At 36.3% G+C, this 17830-nt stretch overlaps 1 protein-coding gene and 1 long non-coding RNA gene across 3 annotated transcripts in view; one reads left to right on the plus strand and one right to left on the minus strand.

Annotated features, from left to right (window-relative positions):
• LOC127517937 (uncharacterized) overlaps positions 1 to 16640 on the minus strand; it is a 46603-nt gene extending 29963 nt beyond the window's left edge. Inside the window, exons 1-3 of one of the 2 annotated variants that reach the window (XR_007931411.1) lie at positions 16481 to 16640; positions 15195 to 15431; positions 14511 to 14596 (exon numbers count right to left, since the gene is read on the minus strand). This is a non-coding gene — a long non-coding RNA (uncharacterized LOC127517937). Of the gene's footprint in view, positions 1 to 14510; positions 14600 to 15194; positions 15432 to 16480 lie in introns of both variants that reach the window. The other variant, XR_007931410.1, reaches the window with a different exon arrangement.
• On the plus strand, positions 679 to 11504 carry scrt2 (scratch family zinc finger 2). The gene is made up of 2 exons (XM_051904164.1): positions 679 to 1848; positions 5427 to 11504. Exons 1-2 carry the CDS (start codon positions 1698 to 1700, stop codon positions 6209 to 6211), a joined length of 936 nt encoding a protein of 311 aa, XP_051760124.1. The 5' UTR covers positions 679 to 1697; the 3' UTR covers positions 6212 to 11504.
• Positions 16641 to 17830: the final 1190 nt, after the last annotated feature.

The raw sequence follows: 17830 nt of genomic DNA on the forward strand, positions 1-17830 counted from the left end.
TAAAGCTAAATCGAAGGTGTGTGTATAATAATTATTTTAGACAACTGCTCAGAGGGCGAGAAAGGGAGAGCCAGAGTGGCGTGTGGTGTATTCAGACACTTCATTAAGTGAATGGGGGGCCGGTTTGAGAGACTCCCACTTGCTTTACATGTAAGCACAAAGACATAAAGAACATAAAGGGTTCAGCATGCAGGCAGATGCCGACATCATCCTGTCCTATGAAGCTCCATTCATAGTAACTGTGGCCTGCACTTGTAATCATTGTGCACACTGAGAATGTGTGTGTGTATGTGTGCATAAATCAGTGCAAAATTGCATTGATTCATGAAGATTTGTGTTTCTCCACATAATAACTAACATTGTTAATGGCTGTTCAAGAATATGCAGACACTTAAAATTGTTAACTAAAACTAACAATTGTTTTTTGTAATTGAAGCTGAAATAAAATATAAATATTAGATGAAAAACTTCAACAAAGATTAAAAATGTAGCCTTGGGAACTAACTAAAATTAACAAGTACTAAAATGACTAAAACTAATACTGAAAAAAATTAACTAATATATAAATATTATAAAACAAAAACTAATAAAAATGACAAAAGCACATAACAAAATTACTAAAACCTGAACTAAAATTAAAATGAAAAATATAAAAATAATAGCTAATTCAAAAAAAAATCAATAAATACTATAATAGCATATAAATAAAAAACACTGAATTTAATGCATTATGATGCTCACAATGATGATGCTCACGGGTTCAAATCCCAGAAAACACATAAATGCACTGATATGCATGCTGCTTTCAGCCAAATGCATAAATGTAAATACACAGGAAGAGCATGAATTCTAGTTGACATAGCAGATTTAGAGAGGAAAACCTAGCAAATGCAGCTTGTCAGCATTTGATGTAACTGTCAGCAAAATAGACGGAACAAGAGACGCAGAACGGAACCGAACAGAATGTACGCTGGTTGTTGTATCAACTCACTTTGAGACTGTGCGACATTTCAGGCCTTTCCTTCTCTTTTTCTCTCTCTCGCTCCCACAGAATGGGGGTGTGCAAGGAGGGGAGGGATCGTATCAGAGGGGGGTCTGTCTGTCTGCGTGTGTGAAGGCACAGACGGTTCAGTAGTAATGTGATGTGTGTCCCGAGGGATGTTTGATGGATTAATGCTGAGCAGCTCCATTGCGATGTACCACCTGATCTCACTCCCACCGTCTGCCTCTATAAAACCTGCCTGACTGCTGATCTCAGCTAGTCTTACAGTCTCTCCTCTCTCTGTCTGTCTCTCTTTCTTCCTCTCTTTCTCTCTCTCTCTCTCTCCTCTATCTCTTCCTCCTCTCAACCGCCTCCGCTGCAGGCCAGGAGCTATCCAGTGCTGAACAAGTGAATTTTTTCCTTTTTTTTTCAGCAGCGTAAGCGGGTGTGTGTGTGTACAGTAGCAGTCACACATACACACACACACACACACAGTATTGTACCATCAGACATCTCTCTCCTCCTGCGTGCTCTTCATTTTTCCTTTATCTACAGTCGCTGGTTGTTTTTTTTTAGTTTCTGGGACGTGGATCTTTTTTTATGTGACGGATTTCATTCGGGACGATTTTCTTCAGGGTTTTTTTTGTGCGAGTCCGTCTGCGGCCGATGTGAAGGATTTCTGGTGCGTCTGTGGCCGTGCGACCGTGTGTGAACCATGCCTCGCTCGTTTCTTGTGAAGAAAATTAAACTGGATGATTTTTCATCTCCTGTGTCAGCATCTAATCATCATCATCATCACCATCATCATCTCGATGACTCCTTTACACGTTCTCGCTCAAGCCTGGGCGTCCGGCTCTGTGAAAATGGTGAGTACGGTGCCTCAATTTATTGTTTACATACAAGATACAGTAGCTTCACTTTATGTGCTTGATGTTAAACCATGTTTTCAAATGGTTAGCCCACAAAAAATATCTGCGAGGCATAATTCAAATTTGACGCTGTGTGTTTTGAACATTGTACGTAGTCCAACAGATGTTACATAAATCTTCTCATTCTGTCGTGAACTAATCCGTAAAACCCTCCATCCTTTCACCCCCAACCCCGTCCTCCATTGTGCCCCCCAGACTTTGTTTTTGTTTTTTTGACTCATGCCGACACAAATCAGGTCACGCAGCGCGATCAGCTTATGCGAATAAAGCCGTACGAAAGCGTACGGACAGGAGCTTGATACCAGTTTGTTTTGTGTAGCTCATGCTAACGCTAACACACTGCTTTGTGGGACTGATGTGTTTGTCCTTAGCTGATACTGCCCTTGAGTTTCGGTCCAAACCCTCCCCCTACCAACAGCACTCTCTCTTTCTCGCTCTCCTCCCCCATCCTTCTTTTCTGCCTCATCTCACTATTTCTCTGTTTCACTCTCCTGCTTCCGGGTACATGAATCTAAGTGGTGGAGGGGGAGGTAGGGTTTCAGCCATCATTGATGCCACTGGAGACATCCGAGTACTGTACTGTACAGCTCGAAGGACAACGAGGGAGATGAAAAGAAAGAGAAGCTTGAGGCAGTGCTGACTTTTGTCACATGATGCAGCAGCTCGCACACGCACAATAGGGCAAATAGCATCACGCACAGAGTAAGCCCAGCATCCCTGAGAGGACATGATGGGACAGGCTGAGCTAAACTAAGCTATTCTACAGAGACTAGGAGTCCAGAGAGCTCTGTGTCCTCACAGACAGATTTTGGTAGCAGATGTGTGGCTCTCTCTGCCCTGCTGTGGTGTTTTTCACAGATAAGCGAGATAAGACATGAGGGATATCTTCCCACCTGTTATAAAAAACCCCACAACAGATTGTTTATCTGTTTTTGGGTCATTGTAAGATTATTTGAACTTTTAAGCTACGCTGCTCCTTTTAAAAGTAGATTTATGCTTTTATAATATTGTTTTGTATTGCATTGTATTTTATTATGAAATCACAAAATCGAAAACATGGATTCTTTCTTCATTTTATGAATAGTAATAATTTTTCCTTTGATGGTTTTGTATAATAATTTGCAAACAGTTGCTGTAATTATTGTAGAAGACATTTTTTCTTCATTCTAAATTTTGAAGGTTGACTTCTAAAACAAAGGACAAACAACTCCATCCTTCCTGTCAGTTACTGGACTAACCCTAAAAAAATTCCACATTAAAATTTCTGTTACTACAAGTATTGTTGCTTCTGCAAAATCATAATGAAATTAATCATTATTATATTATTAATTATAATACTAAATAATGGATTGTTTCTTATATTATCAAATACATTATAAATGTAGTAGTAATAGTTCTTTTATTTATTAATTCAAACTTGCTTCAGTAAAATCATCAAAAAATCATATTGTTTCTATTAATAACAATATTATATTATTGAATTTATTTTATTCATTTTAGTTTTCTATTACAGTTATATTCATGCTGTTTATTGAAACTGTGTATGTTTTCAGAATGTTTTTTTTTTTTTTTTTGGCTAATAGCAGTTTTATTTTGGTAGGGGAACAATACCTGTAGTAGCACTGTGGTTCTGAGAGAAAATAAACTGCTGTTCTGACAGAAAATATAGTTACCTAATAGTTACCCCCTCCTCAAATATATATATATATATATATATAGCCTGATAACCTCTGAGCCGTCTTTTGTGGACAATACAGTTATATCCCCAATAACATCCTCTCTCTACTGATCCTGTTGATTTTTCCCCCTGACTAGCTCCATCATTATTGCGCATCGCTATCTTTAATCTCACTGTATAACTAGCCCGAACTGATACTGCACTGCATTAAATGCCTTTTGGGTTTTCCTTTTAGCAAGCAGATTGAATTAGAAACATTCTGTTGAAGACATGGCACCTTGGAAGGTGTATTATGTCGGTGAAATTCCAATGGCAATAAACGCGTCTGAGCCCTACGGCTGCCAGAAATCCTTTTAGCGGCTCCTGAATGACCCTCACGATGCATTAAGACTCGCTCTTCACGGTCAGAGGGCTCCGTAATCAGTTTAGAGAAGTTAGGAGGGAGTTTATTTGTTTCAGCAGATATAGAGGTAATAAGATGTCCTGTATTAGGGAATATATTTTCATATTTGTAATATACTTCAATGTTTGAAACAATTTCAGGAGGTTTTGAGATCTAGGAAAGAGATTTTGTTCTCTTCTAACAGAAGTGAAAGTGTTTTGTAAAGTCCTAAATTCCTTAAAATGGTAATATACTTCAATGTTTGAAATAATTTCAGGAAGTTTTGAGATCTAGGAAAGAGATTTTGTTCTCTTCTAACAGAAGTGAAAGTGTTTTGTAAAGTCCTAAATTCCTTAAAGTGGTTTAAATCCATTCATAACATCAACTTCCATTTACCTCCACTTTTAAAAGATTATGTTGTGCATAATAGGCAAATAAACACCAAACTCGACAGGAGCCCTCGGCTAATCTCATCAAAGAAAAAGAGAGTCTGAGTGGCTTCTTCATCTCAAGGAGAGAAAGAGAGACACTTATGCTTCCACCACAGTTAACCTGCTTAATTAGCTATTAACCATGTTAAAACCCTCTGGGTCTCAATCACACATACACACACTTAAATGAATGAGGTATGCAGAAGCCCTCTAACAGGCACCAGGAACTACGAAAACCTGTTTCAACCTTAGTAAAAAAATAAAGAAGAAACTGTAAGATAAAGTTTACAATAAGAAATAATGTAGCAATTGTGTGATATAAAGTCATACTATGAAATATAAAGTCTCACTGCGAGATATAAAGTCACAATGTGAGATATAAAGACACAAATGTGAGCTATATACAAAATTACGAGAAAATGAATGAATGAATGAATGGATAAAGTAATTGCCATTTTTTTAATCTTACACAGAAACAGACTTCCAAATAGCTTAGCACAAAATATAGTCAAATTGGTTTCCAGTATTATTTTACCATATAAACGAAAGACTTGCAGCTTAACATATGTTATTTGGTGTGCAAAAGGCAGATATGATGTGAGGTGTTTTAGGAAAGCCTCATGGAAACAGGTGTTTACATTCTTTCCAAACGTGGGTTTTGGCAGCAATGCCAGCGAAATAACCTTTCAGTGAACGGTACTTAAAAGAACCATTTTTTTCTTCATGTGAAAAACATTTTAGTAATCTAAAAAGCTTCTTTCCACTATAAAGAACCTTTTGTGGTTCAAGGTTTTTCATGGAACAATTGATGCCAATAAAGAACCTTTATTTTTAAGAGTGTTATTGTCATTACACTTGTACTTTTTATTGTCATTACACTTTTGTTGTGTCTGACAGCACACTTTACATTGTGTCTGTAGTGTAGTGACATTCTGTGTTTTTAATTGCTTTACACCTGGAGTTCAGAGAAGAAGTGAAAGGTCAATTAGTTAATAACCAGTTCATGTTCCCTGTCCTGCTGCAGGCTACATCCAAGATTACATCAGCTCTTCTGAGTACGCAGAGGAGAAGCAGGCTGACATGAAACTGAGCTCAGATCCGCTGTACTCCCCCGTCAGCAGCGGAGGTGGGGAGTACTGCCAACCAGACCTGGAGCACCCGGACAGCCCTCAGTCTGGCCTCACGGCCCGCGGATACTTCAGCAGCGAGAGCGAATCTCTCAGCGAGGGCTACACCATGGATGCGTTCTTTATATCTGACGGCCGCTCAAGGAGGAAGGGCGAGGTTGTGGAAACAAGAAAAGATGCCGCAGAGGAGAAAGAAGTGGCCGGGGCGAACAATGGAGGTCCACGACACACCTGCAATGAGTGCGGAAAGACCTACGCCACTTCATCCAACCTGAGCAGACACAAGCAGACCCACCGCAGCCTCGACAGCAAGATGGCGCGCAAGTGTCCCACTTGTGACAAGGTTTACGTGTCAATGCCGGCGCTGGCCATGCACATCCTCACTCACGACCTCAAGCACAAATGTCACGTGTGCAGTAAAGCCTTCAGTCGGCCTTGGCTGCTGCAGGGGCACATGCGGTCACATACGGGAGAAAAACCCTTCGCCTGCGCCCACTGCGGGAAAGCCTTCGCCGACCGATCCAACCTACGAGCGCACATGCAGACACATTCGGCCTTCAAACACTACCGCTGCAAGCGCTGCAATAAGACCTTCGCGCTGAAGTCCTACCTGAACAAACACTACGAGTCCGCCTGCTTCAGAGGCTCCGGAGACGAGGACGAGTCTGGCTCCGAGAATTAACAAAAGAAAAAAGATGAAGACAAGTTAACGCTCTCAAAAATCTCCCCACAGACTCCCCTTCACAGAACCCCACTATCCCTTTTTTAGAAAGCAATATTTTCACCAAGAAAAAAACCAAACCAACCCAATAATAAGAAGACAATAATGAATAGATGCTGGATTTTTTTTCTTTGGTAACAAAAAAAAAAAAAAAAAAAAAAGACCCTCTCATATAGACACATACAATTATGAGGCCTGGCATGCAAATTTTTATGAACATAATACTATTAATAACGATAGTAATAATATTTAGATTACTGATGTTTTATAGCAAATCATAAAAAAGACATAAAAAAGGACAGCAACAGGTTTGTGCTTTTTAAGAAATGAAAATCAATTTGTATTTTTATGCTGCTCTTTTATTTTGAATTCTTTTGCAACTGCCAACATAAACTTTTTATGAAAATGTGAATAATGACAGTATTTGCAAAAAAAAAAAAAAAAAAAAAGATTGTAGACCTCTGAAAAGGTACAAACTTTTGTTACACTTTTGGTATTTTATTTATAATTGTTATTTTTATATTCAAAGTTTCCTGCAGTTTCATGGTTTCACTATTTATTTGTTTATTTATTTATTTATTTGTGCCAATCATGTCCTGTAACTGTTCGAGCAGAGCGACCATCACTATGTGTTTTACAATATGGAGGAAACAGCACTCAAGACTAAACATTTCAATGATCACCAAACATTCGAAACATTCACAATACGGACGACAGGGACTTTCAATGACTTCTTTAGCAGATCTCTGCTCGCTCTGCTGGGCTTCCTCACACTAACACAGACTGCATGTGCTCCAGATGCCTGGGGCTCCGCCCCTTGTCTTCCTGCTCCATGATTACCTCACCCAGAGGCAGGTATGACCTCTAACCTCTGCTCTGTCAAGCTCTCAAAGTGTCCATTATACAAACCTCATTTCTACCATTCCAGTATTGTTGTTGAGTACTTGTGTATTTATTTATGCACTATTTTCATTTCCCTATTTATTTAATATGTATTTATTTATTTATGTATCTATCTATTTATTTATTTATTTGGTTGATTATTCTCTGTGTTATTGGATACTGAACTGCCGTTGACCTTTTAAGATGCTGCTCTTTAATGAAAATCTTTATATGCATGATTCAGCTGTAGAGGGATTTTATTCTTTTTCGAGAGGGACGGTATGCAGTGTTTAAAAGCAGATGAATTCAGGTGATGATGCTTTGTTTAATGGGCAATAATTCTTCTTAGGTACAGCAACTTGTATAATCACAGCTGTCCTGTTAGCAGTCAATGTAGGGCAATAAACAGAAATCTCCTTAATATCTCAAAGGTCATATCTCATTTCGTCGTTTCTAGAACTCCATTTCCTGCTGAGACCATCCAGAATGTCTATGCTATGGTGTGTTTGTGTGACTCCACCCACATTTGTGACATCACAATTCATCTCATTGCTCAAATGCCAAACAATTTAGCATTCCAGAAATGTCTTTTACATCTAAACACCAATAAAAACAAAGCAAAATCAAATTATATTAATCCCAGAAGGTGCAAATCGACCCAATCTTAAAACACTTTTTTTGTTCTTACAAATTTAAATGAAATTTTAATAAGAAAATCAACAGCAATAAGCCTTTTTCTAACAATATTTTTACTATTACTATTATCACAAATTTAATATAACCATCTTTCATCTCAGCAGTTTTGAATGTAATTATAAAAAGACTAACCCACAGCATGACATATTTCATGCATTTGGTTTTAGCTGTCCAAATAAATCCCATCATAAGCTGCGGCCGCCAGACAATGACATGAATATGACAGAGTTTCAATGACATGTGAAATAGGAGTCCCAAATCCTAGACCCAGAAATAATGACCCCCCTGAATGGCCAATCAGGATGGATTATTCAGTGTTTGAGTGAAAGGAGTGCTGGGTTCAGGACAGAGATGAAACAAAGTAGAGGCTTAATGGCAGCATTGATGGAAATAGCTGAGCATATGGCGCCAATGTGCCACTGCCTCTATAATAAAGATCTGAAAGATGTTTGGAGATGAAAGGATGAGAAGTGCAATCAGAAAATGCGACGGTGTAAATCATCTGTCTCTTTGCTGTCTGTCCTGTGAAGCAGAAAAAGCGGAAACAAAACTGCTTGTTTCATAATAAAAATACATTTAGCACCATCATGAGGAAATCCTGCATATGATGATATGCATCAGCATATATGATGCAGCTCGTGGCAAAATGAAGAGGCAGTGTCCACTCCCCTAAAGGGTTAACAGGTGTTGGTGGACAGACAGTAGTCTGAGAGCATAATTGAGTCTGAGTTTGACCTTGTGAGGAAGGTCGAGCAGCAGCAGCCAAAGGCTCTGTCAGTGTTTTGCATATTGTAAAAAGGACGGCACAATCTCAGTAATGGGCCAAAACCTGCGGGGAATAGATAATGAGTTTCTCCTCCCACTTTTCTTCTGCTCTTCGCCTCTTATCCACCCATTCCTGACCTCGTACATTGGCACGGTGTGTCCTAGCAGATTTCTGCATGGTATTTCACTCTCATTGCTGATGGACATCAGTGTCAGAAATATAATAACTATCATTCAAATTAAAAGTTAATACTTGATCACTGATACAATGATCACTTTTTCAAATGCTAAAGCGTTAAATATTCAAAATATATCAAATGACTCTTGATATATTTCATAGTACCTTATTAGACAGGCCAATAGAATAAAATATTTAGTGTAATATGTAATATATATACACTACCGTTCAAAAGTTTGGGGTCAGTAAACATTTAAAAAAAAAAATATACTTTTATTTAGCAAGGATACATTAAATTGATCAAAATTGATGGTAAAGAAATGTATAATGTTACAGAATGTTTCTATTTCAAATAAATGCTGTTCTTTTGAACTGTCTATTCATCAAAAAATCCTGAAAAAATGTATCACAGTTTCCACAATCTGTTTTCAACATTGATAATAATAAGAAATGTTTCTTGAGCAGAAAATCAGCATATTTGAATGATTTCTGAAGGATCATGTGACACTGAAGACTGAAGTAATGATGCTAAAAATCACAGGAAAATATTACACTTTAAAATATATTAAAATAGAAATCAGTTATTTTAAATTGTAATAATATTTCACAATATTACTGTTTTTACTGTGTTTTTGATCAAATAAATGAAGCCTTGGTGCACATAAGAGACCTCTAGTCTTACTTTTGAATGGTAGTGTATATGAAGTAAACAGAGATGTTATCTAATAGATATATTATGTCTTCTCATTTTAAATATCTGGAGCACATTTGGTTGCATTTTTGCATTCATTAAGTCCTGATTCATTTCTGACCCTGATGGACATTCATCCTGCTTATATTCCTAAATCATCCCCTCATATTTCTGACACCCCCACAGCTGTGAAGAATCAACAGACTATCTATTATGAATATCCATCTGGATATTTTCCATTGTAATAAGGCTTGAATTCAGAGTCAGTTCTAATTATGCAAAGCTTAATGTAATGTAGATGAGCTCTTTTAAAGGCTATTCCAAAGGACTACCATCATCTCCATCATCACCAGAAAAATCTTTTTCCACAAACGTTCGGAAATGTGAGATAACTGAAGAGACTGAGAAAGTGAAAATTGTAAATATGTGTGTATATAGATCTCAGCAATAATGAGACGCCGCATGTGAGCCGATCCCTTTTGCTTTTACCTTTTCTGAGCTGTTTAACCCTGGACAGGCTGAACAGGATCAGGGACTTCATTAGCTCATTACCTGCTGTAGCTACCAGCAATATTAACAATGCTAATCATTCTCTCTCTGTTCACCAGGATCTACCCATATTTCTTTGTCTCTCTCTCTCTTTTTCTCTCCTGTTTTTTTTTTTTCTCTCTTTTGTGGAAGTGCCCAGCCTGGCTGAACAATAATATGAAGTGCCAAAAAATTAAAGAGTTATTTCCATGACAAAAGCCTTCAGCATATGGTAGGCAACTCACAGCCCTCCATATGGTCCTTGAGAGATTTCAGATTGTGTCTCTTCTTTCCCCTTGCCTTCTCTCTCTCTCTCTCTCTATCTTCCTTCCTCCCTGTGTTAAAACAAAGATTTTTCCACTTCTGATATTACATTTTGCCTGTTATGAAGGGTAAAGCCAATAGTGATGTTTATGAACAATAAAATCAATAGCACAAGCAGTCTGTTGCCTCTTTTTTTTATCGACTTAATGTTTTACTTCCATTTCTCTCAAACACAGAAGATGAACACTGAAAGTGCTTTTAGATGCTTTTAAAGCTTTCAGATCTCCCTCACGGACCCCTGACCTTTGTTTAAAACCCCTGCATTAGCAGAACTGTGTATTCCAACCTGTAGTCTGTACTTCTTCCTGTTAGACAGACATAAATTCTGATCACAACACATGATCAGAATGACTGAGCGACTTCTTCCTGTGCGCCTCCCTGACAACGCCCACCTATCTCAGCAATGGCGCTGCTGAACTGGGATCAGCCTTCCCTGCATGCATCAGTGCTATAACTATGACCGGAAGAACATCCAAACTGTAATCAAGTCAGCTAAAGTCACTCTGAAACCTGACGCACAAGCATCTGTCCTGGTGCTGTTAAGCCAGTCCAAGTCATTAAATGTTAATGAAACATTGATTTTATGTTACACTCTGGCCTTACCAAGATGCAGCACTCAGAGCTGAATGAGACAGATTACTGATGCTGAGGGAGAGACATTGTCATCAGGATAGAGGAGGGCCAAGAATGATGTCTAAGAATCCGGAAACACGAGTCAGGCTCAACCATTATGTCCTTCACTGTCCTACAGTGTTTTAGTTCGGCTTCGTTTTTCTATCTGTTCGACTGATTTAATGGATTACACTGCTCTATATTAATTAACTGGTGTATTTAAATATTGTAAATACAGGATAAGTCCAGCTCTTGGAATACTACTATAGGCCAAAACTACCATAAACATTGATGGAAACAAGCATCTCAGTCAGAATAGTCATAGATCAATTTGTTTTTCAATGTTTGTTGTTCCAGTTTGGTCCCTGACAAGTATTTGTTTACAAAAACAGTTCTTAGTTAGTACAAAACGATCCATCCAAAATCTCACACAGATCACATCTTTTAGCTCAATTACAACTCAAACCTTGAGCCTCTGCTCAGACCAGGACTGACTATGGTTATGGCTGTATTTCTAATGTATTGCTGACATTTTATTGGATTAATAAAGCCTTTTTTTTTTTTTTCTTTTTCTTTTTTTTTATAAAATCGAATTAATTCATCTTGAATTTATTTTAATTCATCTTAAAGTCTTATAATATTCCTTAGAAGTCCCATAAAGAATACTTTTATATATATATACTAAAATATTATTAATTAATTTTTGTGAGTAAGTCTGTATAGTATATATGTAAACTGTGTTCCAAATTATTATGCAAGTGACATATCAGTAGGATTTCAGTACAATAAACATTCAGATTTTAGTTTTTCTAAGAAAGTGTTTGTTTGTTTATTTATCCATGTCATTTTAAATAACTGGTATCAATCTCAGACAAAATAATTTGCCAGGTCTACTTAGGTAAATGGAAACCCTACTTAAGAGTTTGTTCCACATTATTAAGCGAGTCATAGTTCTCATGCAATATGGGGAGGAAGAAAGATCTTTCTGAAGATGAAAAGCATGAAATGGTGCAATGTCTTGCAAAAGGCATGAAAACAACTAATATTGTGTGAAAACTGAATGCAGATTATTGAAGTATCATAAGATTTGTGAGTGATTTAGAGCACAGCAGAACTCGGTCAGATAAAGGCTTATTAAGGAAAGTTTCTGTCAAACAAGTTAATTGTATTAAAAGGGCAGCTATAAAAAAGCCAGTGTTGAGCAGCAAACAGGTATTTGAAGCTGCTGGTGTCTCTGGAGTATGGAGAACCTCTCCATGCAGGCTGGCAGTTGTGCGTAAAGATGCATTTCAGCCATCCCTAAACAAACCTCATAAAGAGAAACATGTACAGTGGGTGTAGAAATACATTTTCAAACAGTTTTATTGCTGTGGTGTTTTTTTGCAGCATGGGATAGTGCATAGTGCATTGTATTTCAGAAGGCACTATCCTTCTTTTTATACCATAGCTGAAAATGGCCAGTTATGAACTCTACATATCTTGATGAAGTCATTTTGACATCCTCAGAGACCCTAAAGGGACCTTCCATCTCACTTCCCAATATTCCAGCCCAAATCATCACCCGCCAGCTCCCTGCTGACGTCGCAGTCTTGTTGGAACATGGTGGCCATTCACCAACCATCCAGAAATCCATCCATTTAGACCATCCATTGTAGCACGGCATTCGTCAGTGAATAAAACTATTTAAAAACGAGTCTTCATGTATTTCTAAACCAACTGTAAACATTTCTCTTTCTAAGGTTTGGTTAACGGAGGCTGAAATGCATCTTTACGCACAACTGCCAGCCTGCATGGAGAGGTTCTCAAGACTCCAGAGACACCAGCAGCTTCAAATACCTGTTTGCTGCTCAACACTGGCTTTTTTATAGCTGCCCTTTTAATACAATTAACTTGTTTGACAGAAACTTTCCTTAATAAGCCTTTATCTGACCGAGTTCTGCTGTGCTCTAAATCACTCACAAATCTTATGATAATTCTATAATCTCCATTCAGTTTTCACACAATATTAGTTTTTTAAATGCCTTTTGCAAGACATTGCACCATTTCATGCTTTTCATCTTCAGAAAGATCTTTCTTCCTCCACATATTGCATGAGAACTGTGACTTGTTTAATAATGTGGAACAACCTCTAAGTAGGGTTTCCATTTACCTAAGTAGACCTGGCAAATTATTTTGTCTGAGATTGATACCAGTTATCTAAAACGACATGGATAAATAAACAAACAAACACTTTCTAAGAAAAACTAAAATCTGAATGTTTATTGTACTGAAATCAAACTGATATGTCACTTGCATAATAATTTGGAACTGTGTATATTTATATATAATACTATATATTACATTTATTCTAATATATAATTATATATCTAATTAAATTATAATTTTAATTTATTTTATTTAAATTACATGTAATTAAATTATATTTAATGTTATATTATGTTAAAAATTAATTATTTCACTTATCACATTATATATTCTAATTCAGTCTTGGTGGTTACAGTACACATTCATATATAAAATCTAAATTTTAGTGCACATATTTACCTTCATTTTCCTTCTGTAAAAACCTAATATTTTTCCAGGTTTAGTAGCGAATATCACCATGAACAAAGCGGTCACTGTAACTGAAGTCTCAGTGTGGTGATGCTGCCATTAGATTTCATAAGAATCAATTATTAAACACCATCATCTGCAATATTGAACATGCAACCCTAAACCACTCAACTCTCAGTGAAGAGCCCTGATAACATGCTGTCCTACTGAGCTTTACCCTTTACTGGCACATGAAGTTGAGGTTTAACTCACTATCATTGATCTTAATACAAGAAACAAGAACAAGGTCAAAAGAGAATCGCAGTGTTTCAGTGCATTCATAAGATAAAATCCATGTGGAGTCAACACATACAGTATATGCAAGAGTTGGTGTGTGCATGTGCTCTGGGCATGGATGCGTTTAGTAGGCTACAGTAGTTACTGATTACACTTTAAGAGATAAGAGCACCTAATCCTCCCCTGACTCTCCCTCACTTGTAGATATGAAAATGATACTGCTCAGTGTTTCTCAATCCCAGGCTATCTCCACCTTAAATAGCTAGCACACCAAATACCTGTTTTTATAATTCATAATTTAGTACTATTGCGGCATTCATGCCACCTGAGAGTTAGGCAATAAATAGATACTCATTATGTAAATACATATACAAAAGTCTTCTGATCTAGATGTACATTACTTTATGGTTTTCAATTTGTTTTTATTTTACTTACTTATGTAAAAGTTCTTTCTGTGATATTTATGTATATAATATATATATGTACCCAGAGCTCCTGGACACCACAACAAATTCCTTGTGTGTTTGTTGACACTTGGCGAATAAAGCTCATTCTGATTCTGATTCTTCTAGACATGTGCCATATAAATGTTACTTTGGATGAAAGCATCTGCTAAATGCATAAATGTAAATGGTATGTGACAATACCACAGGATCACTATCTGATGTCATCACTGTACAATGGTATCACGATAATCATTTTTGTAAGGGAGTGATAATGATATTTGTGCTGCATATTTGGATGTCAGTACTTACTCAGAATTGTCCTTCGAGTTCAAAACTTCATTGGTGTGCGGTTTGGATAACTTGATATCAACAGGATTCTGACGTTTGGCCGCCATCTGCTGGTAATTATATTTTACTGCAGTCAGATCACAGATTTAGAATATCAATATAAGTCTGTGCTAATGGTTCTTGTAAATAAGATTTATTTGAGATAACAAGATTATCCTTTAACAATATAATCAACAACAAAAAATGCGTGACCAAAATTTTTGTTAAAATTGGCATGAAATAAATATTTTCTAAATGCATGTTTGTTTGTTTTTTTACTGTGAACAATTCATTTATGCATATATTTCATTATGTGTATTATATGACTTCATAATTTTTAATCAAAATATTATAACTCAATATTGCAGTGAAACAACAGACTTCTCTCTGGTGACCTATGCTGGACTTCTCCAATCATTTAGTCTGCCTAAACTCCGGCCTTTCCGCTCTCACTTAGATCTGCCTTCATTCAATCAAAAACCAAATCTTTTTTCTGATAATCCATTTTACTTGGATGTACATCACATTTCCATTTCATTGTTACTTTAAACGTTTTGAATTAAATTGTTATTTCCTTCAAAAACCACTTTACATTTTATAAAACCTGATGCTACTCATAATGCAGTTAAGATAAGTCAACTCACTAAATCATATTAGTGAACTCACCATATGGCTTTGTAACTATGGAGTTGAACTCTAAATGGACTGGACAGTTTGTCTTCTCACAGCACAGAGTGAATTATCATCTCATGCTAGCAGTGTCTCATTATCCAGACTTTCTTCCCTTTGCTGATTCTTCTGTGTGTGCCAGCCTGACTGCTCTTGATGTTTTCTGTTGTTTGTGTGAAAACCCATCTGTCTGTTACAGCCTGCTGGCAGTAGGTCCAAACGTCCCTTCTGCTCCTGTCAGAAGAATCAGTTCACAGCATTTAGAGATCCAAATGTTCATTTTCCTTTTCATTAATGATCCACAGTGAGAGACAGAGTCAGCCGAGCTCCAAAAAAACCTCACCTACTGTAGACAGATCTCATTCCTCCTCATGCCAAATGTCCAGTGTATTTCAGGGACAAATTTGCTGTAAATTGTCTTGGCATGTGGCAACGGTTATGTTGTCAGGCCAACTTTTACACAAATGATTGATCATTTATGGGAAGACTTTTTTGGCCAGCTTAGAAATAAAATCAGAAATGGCAGAAGGCGGCTTCAGACATCTGACTGACACTAGGTGAGATGTTATTTTTTTAATGACCATATATGAGAGAAATATCTTTATATTGTCACTAAAAGTGAGAATATTGCATAATCTTTTTTTCATACAATAAATAAATAAATAAATAAGAGAATAATATCTGATCTCATAAGTGTCCTATACACAATATGTTCTGTGCATCGTCAAAGTCCCTTTGGCAATGTGCTTTTAGTTATATACAGAAATTAACATTTTGCAATAACTAAACATAAGTTTCCCATCTCTGGCTGAGGAGGAAAGGAGCTGTTTGTGATTTTTGAGGACGGTTTATCTGTATCTGTATCTATATCATTTAGAAGCAATACTACTCGAGCAAGAGTGCCAGGTAATCACAGTCATGCTGATATTTGATTGAGCTATTTATTTTTTTCAGCAAGTAAATAAATAAGAAGTTAATATTGTTAATATAAGTTAATAAAACTTACATTTTAGACACAATATTGCTAGTTACTTTGTCCATTTTTGCTCCACCAACGAAACTAGTTCAAGCGAAGCCAAAGCTAGTAACGTTAAACCGTTGAGTCACACAGTCGTTTGTTTTACTGTTTTGAATCAGTAACGTTAAGTTTATTTTGAATTAATCGTTTGAGTGAATAATTCAACTACTTGCTCATAAAGACACAAGCTGCGTATCAATTCGCCTAACTTACTTATACTATGCCCTAAGTATGTACGGTGTTAAGAAAAAGTACAATTTCCTACCATTTCGGACTCGGAGAGAAAAGTAGCAGCACATTGAGTGCACAGTCATTGGTCTTTCATGCGAAGAACTCTCCTCATGTTTGCATAATGACGCATTTAAAAGTTAATGACCAAACGCATCTTTATAAAATTTCACAATGCTGTTGCTAGATTAAATATAATGTTTACCATTGAATAAATATCTTTTCGTCAGGTTAGATACTGATTATTAATCAGTCAAATAAACCGCTCTGCTTAACCGTCGGTCCCGCACATTCGTCATGTTTGTAGTTTTTTTTAATACTTTTTCTTCGTGTTTGTAGTTCTGATCGAATCCTCGTCCAACGCGCAATGGGTTATGGGCAATATTAGAAGTGTTTTTTGTTTGTTTGTTTTTTTGTTGTTGTTGTTGTTTTTTTATTTTTATTGAAACAACGGTAGGGGAATACAAAGACATTTAAATATATTAACCAGTTAAATCAAAATTCTGTATCTTATATCAGAAATCAATCATGTTTCTATTACATTATATCCTTTTCAACAGCTTAGATGTCTTAACAGCTTTTCGATTTTTCGGTATTGATGTTAGAGAGTCATAAAAAATCTTCAAATCAGTGAAAAATAGTCTACCATTTGGTACAGTCGATATACATTTCCAATAAACCAGCATCACAATCCATAAACAAGACCATTACATCAGTTATAGTGACAAACTTGTAAAACAAGTTTAAAAGAAACAGAAACTTGGGACCAAAATAATTTGGTATAATTACAACTGAAGAATAAGTGTACAATTGTTTCTGTTTCTTCTTTACAAAAACTACATAATGGCGAAAACCCTTCTTTAAATTTACTAATAAAATTGTTACATGGATAGTATCTGTTTATTATTTTAAAGTGAGTTACTTTGACTTTATTAGGGATTACAAATTTATTTATATCTGACCACAAATTCTGAAAAACGAGTGATAATCCTGTTTCCACTTCACCATTGCTTTAGGTGAAACACTTTTTTCTCTGGTTAATATTCTTCTGATATATTATTACATTTTTTATCCCTAATGGAAAGGCCCTCAACAGTCAGAGCAGGAAGACAACCAATTACAGGATTATACATCTTTTAGTTTTTTATAAGATAGAGTAGTTTCGATGAGATACAATGAATGAGTTTTAAATATTCTTTAAGAGATACATTTGTCCCAAGATAATTAACAAAGTCATTATAATTATAAGTCACCTGACTGATTTATCAACAAAAATTAACCCTTTGTTAAACCAATCATTCCAAAAAATGGTTTTGTTTTTGAATTATATTGATTATTCTAAATTACACAGGAATTGGGAGAGAAATTATGTTTGTAGACTAATTTC

Source organism: Ctenopharyngodon idella, chromosome 8 (assembly GCF_019924925.1).
Source record: "Ctenopharyngodon idella isolate HZGC_01 chromosome 8, HZGC01, whole genome shotgun sequence".
Classification (NCBI taxonomy): domain Eukaryota; kingdom Metazoa; phylum Chordata; class Actinopteri; order Cypriniformes; family Xenocyprididae; genus Ctenopharyngodon; species Ctenopharyngodon idella.